Source organism: Impatiens glandulifera, chromosome 6, assembly GCF_907164915.1.
Source record: "Impatiens glandulifera chromosome 6, dImpGla2.1, whole genome shotgun sequence".
In the NCBI taxonomy this organism is placed as follows: domain Eukaryota; kingdom Viridiplantae; phylum Streptophyta; class Magnoliopsida; order Ericales; family Balsaminaceae; genus Impatiens; species Impatiens glandulifera.
The window spans coordinates 19,745,499-19,757,601 of NC_061867.1; the positions used below are offsets into that span (position 1 = coordinate 19,745,499).

The 12,103-nt window shown below is 28.3% G+C and overlaps 1 protein-coding gene across 1 annotated transcript; it reads right to left on the reverse strand.

Annotated features, from left to right (window-relative positions):
• Positions 1 to 63: 63 nt before the first annotated feature.
• LOC124942222 (poly(A)-specific ribonuclease PARN-like) lies at positions 64 to 3,418 on the reverse strand. The gene is made up of 7 exons (XM_047482683.1): positions 2,989 to 3,418; positions 2,803 to 2,915; positions 2,381 to 2,709; positions 2,188 to 2,301; positions 1,989 to 2,115; positions 1,624 to 1,894; positions 64 to 865 (listed from the first exon to the last, which is right to left on the reverse strand). Exons 1-7 carry the CDS (start codon positions 3,348 to 3,350, stop codon positions 238 to 240), a joined length of 1,944 nt encoding a protein of 647 aa, XP_047338639.1. The 5' UTR covers positions 3,351 to 3,418; the 3' UTR covers positions 64 to 237.
• Between the last annotated feature and the right edge of the window lie 8,685 nt (positions 3,419 to 12,103).

The following is a 12,103-nucleotide window of genomic DNA, read 5'->3' on the forward strand; positions in this document are numbered from 1 at the left end:
ATAAAATTAGGCCCAACATTTGTAATACACTTACTCTTTTTTTTTATATATATTTTTCCAATGGAGGATTGATGTAATCTTATATAATTTCATATAATAAATTGCAGTTACTAATTTGTGTACAGTCAGGCCTCCTAACATTTGCTCTCAAAATACAACATTAAGAAAATGAGATTATCATGTAATCATTTTCCAATTTTCTTTAATTTCTAACTGCATTGCCATAAACTCGATCCTCTACTTGATGGCAACAAAATCAGCCTGATCCGCAAACTTAACTTTGGATATTATCGATCCGCACATCTCTTTGTACATCTCATAGTTACCAGTTCGAACCATCCCACCACTTTCAAAGAGTCTCGACAAAGGATGCAAAACCGAGATTGGACCCTTATCCCAAGCCAAGGTCTTCTTCAATTCAAGAAAACCCGAAACAAATTCCTCCTTACTAAACTGAACAAAAACCGCAGTTTCATCCAATTGATAGACAGATGTCACGGATAATGGACCAAATGTTTTGGATATCCACTCTTGTATATCTCTCGCCTTAACCTTACTAGACAATCCCCAAATTATAATTATATTTTCGAAAACTATCTCAGGACAAGGGAGTTTCTGGTTGGGATTAAGTGAGGACTCTGCTATTTGCTGACATGTAGTCAGATTGATGATTTCACCATTTATCCAGCTCAGGTAAAGAAGATTGATGTAGTTCTTTAATTTCTCATTGAGTTTCAAATTCCCAGATGGTGAATTGAGTTCGAAATCGAAGCCCAGATAACTGCATGCTTGAGCAAAGACACTACCCGTCATGAAAGCATCATATCCAGCTTCATGTTTGGCACCACAATTCCAGTTTGATGACCTGACCAGTTTTATGACTTTTAATATCAATGAATACTGGTACTAGATACAAGTTTATAGTTCACAGGCAAGAATGTATACAAATTCTAAGTAGAAACACACATGACAAGGAAAGGAAGAGTAATCAAAATTATAAAACATCATACAACATTTAAGTGTTCAACTTAAAATGTTAAAAGCATGAATGGAAACAACCTATTAGATGATTCAGTTTATTTTCAAGGCCTTGTTTGATGTGGTGTATTTGAGATTATTTATAAAAAAACAATTATCTAATCTACTATCATCACATCATTCAATCATTAACCAAAATTACAAAAATAACATTCCTTGTTTCTCAATTTCTTTTTTAGTTTTTTTAGCTATAGGAGACTTAAAACATGACCTTGAGGATATGAGTTCTTACGCTCTACCACTGATCTATGAGTCTCCACTATAACCTGATATTTTATTACGATAAATGGGGTTATTTAAAAATAATCACTTGGTTATTGAAAGAACCCCATATTTCAGTTACATTCCTAATATCAGCTGAAGATTTGGGGATATTTATGGCCATTAGTATCTTTGGTAATTTGAAGCCTAAGTAACTATCTAAGCAGTTGTGTGTGTGTGTGTGGACGTGTAAGAGAGAATGAATTTTCTTAAGTCAAGTATATAAAATCACATTTCTTGCATACATATGTGGGAAATGTTGTCTTTGAAATACTTCAAACTATTAATAAGCAAAAACAACTAAAGAGAACCAAGCAAGCAAACCTCATGTCATCCACTTGGACCTCCACTTTAACATCTGGGTTGAAAACCAAACCTACTTCTTCAATATTGGGAGAAATTTCTGTGCACAACAAGGCAAATGCTTTCGACAGGGAAGTGCTATTATTCTTCATTTTTTGTCGAATTGCGTCATTTGCATTCAAGAGTATTTTGGTGTCAATGATGTAAGGAAAACATTTGTGGATGGAGGAGACATATTCCTCAACCGTTGAAGGAAGAGGACCCAAAAATTTGCTATGGATATGAGCAATATCTGTCCAAATCAGTGAAATCCATTTTAGTTAGCAGATGGAGCAACAAAACGTCAAAAAATGTCTATTAACAGAAAATTGAAGAGATATTAGTACCAAGAAAGCAGTTGTGACCAACGATTAACTTCTTCTCTGAGCAAAGTATGTCGATAATGTGTCGAAATCCAATATCACCTTCGATATTCAATTCTGCAACCTTGTGACTGTCTTCCTTGACTTCTTTCTGCAAAATGTTCATTTCCCCATTTTCATATCACTTGACATCATAAACCTTTATTTACACGCAAATTACTACCTTCAACAGGTTCCTATCACTGTCGGTTTCAGTATAAATTAAATAATGTTGTGCAGAGATTCTTCCACTCTTCATACGAATGTAAACAAGTTCCTTGAAATGTTTCTCTGTTACCTGCACAATTTATATTAGTTCCATGTCTCTGGGATTAAAATCATTAACCAGACAGATTCTGTTAAGCAAAAAGCATTACCGACTGAATCAATCTTAGCTGGTGCCTAGTGAACTCATTCAACTGAAGTGCAGGACGCATCTTGAAGAAAACAGTTTGAAATTGTTTATCCGATTCGTTTAATATCTCTTTAGAGCTAGAGTGGTAACTTCCATTCTGCAATAATCTATTCAGCCACTCCTGAACTCTGCCCTTTATTCTCTCGCTGAAGAGAATATCAGCAATTCTAGTAAGTGGTTTATCTTTATCACCAGTTCTTGGCTCAGCAAATTCATCATCATCATCATCCTGTAGTGAATGCAAATGCCTCAAGGCTTCTTCCTCTTGAGCTCTGGATAAATAAGATATTCCTGAGATGTAAATCTCAAAGCAGAAGCATTACTTTCTAAACTACATTATATTGCATTGTTATCAATACTACAAAAGTCTGATAAACAAAGCACCTTCTTGGATGCAGATATTGAAATCAAATTGATATTTCGCCAAGAAGTCAATCGATGTCGTCTGGCATAAAAACTCACTGGATTCTTGACGGGGGAATATATAAAAATTGTGCCTGTCATGTAATTAATAGTATAAATAAGCATTGTATGATAATCAGGAAAGACGAAGGGGAGTTCTAAACTCACGGGTGAGCAATGAATGAACCCTTGGAAGAGTCCCATCGGAAGGGACAAACACCAAATTGTACGACGGCGAACTTCTCGGCGGAGTCCTTGACTTTGAGATAACGGATGTCGCTGCGGTCGAACTCAAAGGATTCTCTCCATGGGGCACTGGTGACACCGGTCATTTCGAGGTCGATGGAGACGAAGACTGCATCATTGATGAGGGAACGTAGGTCGCTAAGTACTGGTTCGAAGTTCGACCGAGTGACGTTTTTGATGGTGGTCGATGTCGGAGAAGAGGAATATAGGCGGGAGGTGACGATGGTAGAACCTTTGGTTAGGGTAAGACAAAGTGGCTTAACCAGCCATTGCAGCTTCATCATCTTAGCTTGAATTCATTTTTGTTGAAACAATGTGATGAAAGCAGCGGCCGGAGGAACAGTATTTCTTGTTAAATAATAAATTGGGATTCTTAAAAGGAGGAATTGGAGCATACGACTAAAAAGAGGTGAAACGTTGGAAGGTGAGGGTGGATAATTTAAATAGCGTTGGTAACTTTTTTTTAATGACAATTGTATCATTGCGTAACGCAACTGGAGTTGCGTGACGTAACCGGAATTTTATTTTTATTTTTTTCAAAAAAAAAAAAATTCGTCTCGGGGTTGCGTGACGTGATTGCGTAACGCAACTGGGGCATTTTCGTCCAAAAAAATTTCATAATTAAAATTTTTTTAAAAATAAAAAATTGGGCATTTTCGTCTAAAAACAGTAAAAGGGGTCACCAGCGCTATTTAAATTATTCGCACTCACTACTCACTTTCCGTATTTCACCCTGTTTTTTTTTTTTCATTTGCTCAAATTTCCTCCTAAAAAACAAAGTCACATGTTTGATATAACCAAACAGTCTGGAAGTTGATGCTAATTTTCTTGCTGATTTGTTTGCCCATTCTTTTCAAGGCATTTTCTAAACATGTTTTTATTTTCTATGCGTTTAATTTGTCTATCAAAAAGTACTTTTGAAGTGTTGAGATTAAACTTAGTGACCAAGTCTTTCAAGATAACAAGTTTATCATCATTTTTTGTCCAAATAATAAAAACATTCTTTTCAGCTTCATAGGGGATGGATGAACATTCTATTCTATGTTCAATCAGAGGTCGTTCTTGTTACTATTTCTTTCACGGAGCCCTCCAAAATGAGCTCCTCCAAGAGAATGTACCACAAACTGAAAGTTCGTGGTCTGCCTTCCTCTACATTGTCTTTTTTTTCCAAATTAGTTAGATGTATAGGTATATGTTTGAGTTATGAGAGCATTTTAGGGTTAAGTTTTTTAACCCTTAACAATGAAGGAATTGTGTCTTTAATTTAATGTGCAATGACTAAATTTGGATAGGATAATTAACAGAAAAAAATTAATCCAATTATTTTAGAAGTAGTAATGTTTTGTTAGGTACAAATCTGATGTGGACAAAATTTGTACCTGGTACACTAATGGGAGATGTGTACAAATTAGGAGAGATAAAATTGAGTAGCAAAGTTTTGCTACTGGGTACAAATGAGAAAAAGTCAAAAAAAGTGGTCCCCACCCCACTTTTTTATAAAAAAAAATAAACATTTAAAAATTTTAAAAAATAAACTGTTTTATTTAATTTTTTATTTAACAAAATATAATTTAGTAGTCTATTTTTTTCAAGTATTATTGTGATGATAATTTCTTAAATTATTTTTAAAAATTATTGATTTTTTTTAATTTTTAAATATAATTTATAAATATTAGTTTTATTAATTTAAACAAATTAATATAATAAAAAATAAAACAAGATTACTTGAATTATTGGATTAAAAAATATTGTATGAATTAGATGATATGGATGGTGGGACCACAATTGTACTTGAGATGGTTGGGGAATATAGGTATAAATTGAGAGGTATAATTTATTTGTGATGTGGCTGCTGATGTGGCACATATTTATACCTATGTATGGGTAGGGGATTAATGAGTTTAAAACTATAATAATAATAATTGGGTCCTATGAGGTCACACACTTAGAGTTGACCTTAAGTGAGAATGATTTCTAATTATTGTATATATTAGATATTATTAATAATTATAAATATTATTTTTTATTGAAATAAAACCATCAATGGTGAAAATAATTTCGGAAACAGATAATTATAAATATTATTTTATGATTTTATTTATGAAATAAAAAAATCATAAATGATAATATTAATTACGGAAGAAATAATATCTAATATTATCTTTTGATATTCTAAGAGGGAAGGCTTATAATTAGCAAATCAGACAATCTCTCCAAGAAGGCCAATCTCCGGGAAGACCAATCTTTCACCTCTCTCATTTTAATCAATTAGAGAGAGAAATATTTTTCCGCGATTTTACACATATTTCCCAAGAGACAATAAGATTGTTTTTGCGAGCCCGATGTTTGTTTAGTTCAAATCTACAACATAGGTTACCGAGAAGAGCTATGACTTGGAAAAAGTTAAAGGTGCTAGTACTAAAAGAGTTTGGTCTGAGTGAATTTGATGATCCGTTAGACGATTTGTTAGACGAATGGAAAGATATTAAGTAGTCAGTATCGGTTAAGGAATTTGGCAAGAAATACTTGGACGTCATCTACAAGTTACCACACCTTATAGAAGAATACTCAATTAAAGGCTATTTAAATGGATTAAAAGAGGAGAATGCAAATCCAATCAGAATTTAAAAATCGGGGTCATTATCAGAGGCTATGGGAATGACTAAACTGCAAGAGAGGACAAATATTAAACTACAAGAGGTAGTGTGTGATTCATTGGTACAAAGGAACTATCTAACAAATAAAGGGAGTCCTCTACTATATAATCCTAAGAAACCTACATTTGGTAGTAGAAACAACTACTTGGGAGGCTATAGTAGATCAGATACGAATACTTCTACTAGTGTTGTTAATAATGGAGCATTTCTAAAACCAATAGTCACTAATTAGAGTTCTCGAAAGTTTAATATCGACCAGAAAACTCTAGATGAAAGATGAAAGAAGAAAAAAGAATCAATGTTTCTATTGTGAAGAAAAGTGGGAATAAGAGCATAAATGTAAGTTTGGGCCTGTAATTATGAGTATTGAATTGATGGAAACTGAAAGTCAATTAGATGATATCAAACGAAAATTCAGCAAAGTGAGGGTTTTGACCAAATTTTAGAAAATCGATAGTCAAAACTGTTAATTCACTTAAATTTTGAAGTTAAATTAGTGACACTATCTTTTATTTATTTATAAACTCCACGTAAATAATAAATTGACGATGTTTGAAACTGTTAAGTCAAAACTTCGTTCGTTTAGTATAATTTTAACAATAAAGAGCTCCAAAATTTAATGTTTAAAAGAATATGTCTGAAATTTCAATCTCATTTATTCATACATTTAAAAAAATACAAGTATCTTGTTATAAATCTAGAAATGTAAGTAAAATCAATGGCACTCTACATTTTGAAACATCAAGTCCGTACAACAAATTAAAAGATTTTAGCCCAAGCAAATTGCTCAAATGATTTATCTCGTAAAATTGTTCTAAATGATTATAACTATTCTTATTTTAGGCTCAAATGATTTATCTCGTAATATTGTTCTAAATAATTCTAACTATTATTATTTTAGATAAGCTTTTCAAGTAGTTAAATTTTACGATTTTACAGTTTTAAATTTTTTTTGATTTTACGGTTTGTTAGGATTGGTGTCAACTATAAAGACGGGGATCTGACTATAGTTAATTACCTTCAACTTTCGATTCGATATTAATAATGTGAGGGATTAAGATCTGTTTCTATTCTTCTCAAATCTTCGCAAGCTCTTGAACGAATTTAAGTGCAGAACTGCTTGTTATATTTGAAGCATTAAGAAAACGAATGCAAGGAGCGGAAAGGAAATAACACACGGAGTTTTTATGGATGTTCGGAGATAAAAACTCCTACGTCACCCCTTCTTCTGTTTCCAGAAGTATATTCACTAGAAGGCTTTAATTTATACAACAGCTGCACAAACCCAGTCAGAAAACACATGATTTAACAACCGCCTACTTTTGAACTCCTAGTTAACTCTCTATTAAGCAGACAACTTCTGTTTAACTTACAATACTAAAATTTCACAGAACGAACAGTAGATGAATTACAAAATGATCTTCAGCTTAACAAGCTTGTTCACGTATTGAGCAAAGAGAGTATTTTCACAAATAGACTTGGAGACTATCAAATGAACATTCTAGAGGATTTTAAGAGAGAGAGAGTGTGTGTGTGATTTGCCTTTGTACTCTGATTACTTCTTATATTGAATTGTAGCAACAGTCAAATCTTCTTCATGGAAACGTGTCCTCTTTCCGTTGGATGTACTGGATAGTACAGCAGAAATATATTCTTGAGATTGTGATGTACTGAATAGTATAGCGCAAAAAATTTGAATAATAGTGTATGTGGTAGTCGTTCATTTTTTGAGATCAGTTGGCTTGTTAGACTACTGATAACGAACTCTATTGATGATCTGAGTAAGTAATTTGATGTCTCTTCAGACGACTGCTGAAGCACGGTATCAGACGCTTCTTCAGACTACACATTTAAGAAGTTCAGACGACTTCTGATTGCGCTCTTCTTTAGACTAGCACGTTTAATAAGTTGGGCGACGTCTAATTGCGCTCTCTTTTAGACTAGCACGTCTAAGAAGTTGGACGACGTCTAATTGCCCTCTTCTTTAGACTGACACGTCTAAGAAGTTGGACGACGTCTAATTGCGCACTTCTTCAGACCACGTCTGATGAAGTTAAACGACGTCTATTCACGCACTTTTTCAGATCACGTCTGATGAAGTTAGACGATGTCTACTCGCGCACTTCTTCAGACCACGTCTAATGAAGTTAGATGACATCTACTTGCGCACTTCTTCAGATCACGTCTAATTAAGTTAGACGACTACACCAATGTGACAGGCGAAAATACTTACCACTACACCACTTAAGATGTTGATTTATTTATATATATTTATATAATTAATATGACTAACAATTATATATATATACTTAGTTTTATCCATTCATTATCAAAATAATTTCATCAAACATCAAAATCAAGTATGTTAATTATCTTAAATCAGGTAAGACTTTAATCTAACAATTTTTTTTTGATTATTTAAACTAAATTATCAAACCAGGTGAGTTAATGATCTAAACACAATTCAACACAATTTTACGAATTTTATAAATTATATTGAATTTATATATATATATATATATAATAAATTTAAATAAATAAATTAATATTGTAATTATAATTTTTAGTATAGTAAGTTTGAAGGTGTGAAATTAGAATTAACATTCGAATTTTAATTCAAAATTTATAAGAATTAAAACTAAATTACTAATAAAAACAATTTAAATATAAATTATTAAGATATTAAATTAATAATCTATTAGAATAGCTCAAGTTAAGAGATTTTGTTTAGGGTACAATTTTCGTTAAAAAGAAATCTCATTCTACGTGTTAACTTTTTTAATTTAAAATTTAAAAAAAATATAATTTGAAATTTTAACTTTTCTAAATTAAAAAATAATAATAATATTTTGACATTTAACTTCTAAATTAAAAAAATATATATATTATTTCAGAATCTAACTTAATAAATTTAAAATATATATTATCGATTGTAATCATATTTTATATGACAAAATAATAAAATATTTTGTTTGTAAACATAACCAAAAAAAGATAAATATTGAAATTATAGCTTTGAGTTAAAATAAGTAAAATTATAGATTATAAAATTACTGTTTGACTTTTATTGGGATTCCAATTTCAAATACTAATTTTAAATGATATACTAAACTTAGGAAAGGTATTTATAGTATATTCTCAATTTCAATTTCATTCTTAATGTTATTTTATCTGTTTCTAATTATTTTTTAAATTAATTATATATTTAATTATATATAATAATAATAATATATATCTAATATTCTTTTAAATAAACTTTTACCATTAAACTCGATTTTAAGAATTAAAAAATGTCTAACATTTAAGTAAACTTGTCAAAAAAATTAAAATAAAATATGTCTTGGTAAAAAATTGATCGATCTTTTATTTTTTAATATAATTTAAAATTTTATCAAAATTATTATTATTTTTATTCATTTCTTACCTATTTTTTTATTTAATTCAAACACATTTTTCTATCAAATAAAATTAAAATATCATCTAATTTTTATTCTAACCATTTTTTAAAGTAATAATAATTATAATGATGATTAAAACAAAATATTAGTTTTCAAATTAACCAAAATAACCTAGAATTCATTTTTTTTATTTCCAAGAAGATGACTTATACATCATTTTAAATCATTTACATAAACATATATATATATGAGTAATGATAGAGAGCGGAAAAAAATGACAAGAAAGTCTAGGGAAATGATGTGTCATTTCCTGAATAGTTTAAAATTTTGAAAATTCTCTCTCCTATTAAATTTTCAAACCACTCAGAAAATGACACATCATTTCCCTAGACTTTTTGTCACTTTTTTCCGCTCTCTATCATTACTCTCATATATATATATATATATTCAAAAATGAAGATTATTATGAATAATTTTAATTTGATGAATAAATTTTTTTACTAATAAGGTTGAGAAATATACTGAAAACTGGAGTTTAGGATTTTTTATTTTATTTTCACTACTAATATATATAATGATTATTAATTTTTAAAGTGTCCGAATTGTCGGGGTCGAGAGCTCTGATTAATTTGGATATATATGTGAGAGTAAATGGATACTTGGGTCGAATTATGGGTTGACCCGCCCATAAATTTAAAACGATTAAAATAAAATTAAAAATGTTATATATATGTTTCGAACTTGCAATATAACAAAACAATTACAATTCTTTAACCAAATGTAATAGAGATATGGTTTGCGGAAGGATAATTGGCTGGTATCAGTTGAAAGTGGTTAAAAAAATATGAATCAAATATTTGATTGACCAAAGTGAAAGTGTGATCACGAGATGAGAGGTTCATTCGGAAAAAAATATGTGATGAGATATGTGAAAAAATAAATTGTATGTTTTACCGAAATGAATAAAATGTAAAACGAAAGCATTATATTTTTTATTTTAATATATTATTAGTGATTTATTGAATTTTTTTAAACATTAAATATATATTATTATTATTATTTATTTATATTTTATGCACAGAATCTTCTTAATTTATATAATATAATAACTTTAATTTTATTATTAGCATATTTAATTATCATATCAAATCAATTAGTATTAATAAATTATAGTTTAGAATTAGTTGTATTATTAATCTTTATCATATATAAAAGTGAATGAAAAAAAAAAAGACTATATGAAGAAATATATGCAAAAGATTAACATAAAAGGAAGAATGTCTTAAATAATGTATTATTTAATAATTTATCTTAAGAATAAACTTTAACTTAAATAGATGTTAAAAGAGAAAAAAGGTTTCTAAAAGCTAAAAAAAAGTTGGTTATCTATACAACTAAGGGTGATTAATACGTCATCTTTTTTTTCAATTGGTTGAAGTTGGAAACTCTAATTAAAAGATCGCGACTCTAATCATAATATGACTTGAGATTCCACCATTTTGCTATAGTTTGATTATATTTTTTTATTCAAGTAGTTAGAGAAGACTCATATTATTTAACTAACTCCAAATATTTTAGATTATATTTAAACACAAGAAGGTAACACAAGTGACATTAGCTTTATTTAATAAATAAAAAATCACAATTACACTCAAATATATAAACTGTGAAATAAAAAAAAATCATGGAAAAGAATAATTTTATTTGTGTAGAAAACTTTTGTTGAAATGATATTTCAATTTTGAGTAAGCAATGGCCACTCAAATTCTTATTGGATGAGGAAGAATAATTTATATAGCTAATTCTCTTATTTGTTTATTGATAACATATCCAAACATTAATAAATTATGTTTTAGTATGTTTATTATCTAATCATTTATAAATAACTTTCTAACTAACTGTACTATTATTTTTTCTCAAAAAGTTAATTTCTTTCTACAAATTAAGATGAATACAAATATTCATTGTCATGTTTTTTTAATTCTTAATATAGCAAACCAAAAAACCACAATTAAAATAAGATTTAGTTAAACTACAACATATTTCGAATAAATATATGTATATTATGAGTTTATCATATTAAAATATTAATATAATTTATCCTAGTTTTATTTTAACTATTAGTATTAAAAACTCTAAAATAAATTTTATTTATTTATGACATAAATCTTAATTTTTATATATTTTATTCTGTCAAAATAATATATATTTTTTATTTATAACTATTTTATTTTATCTTAAATAAAACCAATTGTCTAAAACCAAATATTATAGTTACAATTTTGACTTCTTTATTCTTGAAGATAAGTCAAATATTTTATATTTAGTTTTTTTTTATCTTAGTTAAAGTTATTATTTTATTATTTAAATTAAACTATATTTTATATAATATCTCTTTAATAGTTTATATTTATTTTCTTTATAATATATTATTCTTTATATATATATATATATTATCTTACTATAATAAATACACTAGATATAGAAAACATAAATTTTCTTTTGAAAAAATAATTTTTTATTATGAATATAATAATAACAAACTAGGGTAGGTTGAAATACTTTGTAGATTAAAAAAAAAGTTATATATATAATTATAATCCAAATTATTTTAGAAATGAATATGACACTTTTCATCATTAAATATAGATTCATTAAAGTAATTTAAAAAACAAAATAATTTTTTAAATATTTTTATTTATATTATAATTTTAAAAATTAAAATATTCTTAGAGTCACAACAATTATTAAAATTCGGTATATCAAGTTCTTTATTTTGTTAGTAGCCTATTTTCACTAGTAATCTGAAAATTCGTGCTAACTTTTTAAATTAATAAAAAAAAACCCTTTAATAAAAAAAAATACTATTTCATATAATAATAAAAATAATAATTTTTTAGAATATTTTTTTTGAAAAAAAAAATAAAAAAAGTAAAAATTATATAATAAAGCCCTAGCATCAATGAGAATAGCTCTCTATAA

Excerpts from the sequence above, each read along its gene's own strand:
- LOC124942222 (XM_047482683.1), bottom strand. The coding sequence starts at position 3,350 with ATGATGAAGCTGCAATGGCTGGTTAAGCCACTTTGTCTTACCCTAACC. Across the intron at positions 2,710-2,802 it reads CAATATCTGCATCCAAGAAG|GAATATCTTATTTATCCAGA; the intron begins GTGCTTTGTTTA and ends TTTACATCTCAG. Across the intron at positions 1,895-1,988 it reads TGGTCACAACTGCTTTCTTG|ATATTGCTCATATCCATAGC; the intron begins GTACTAATATCT and ends TGATTTGGACAG.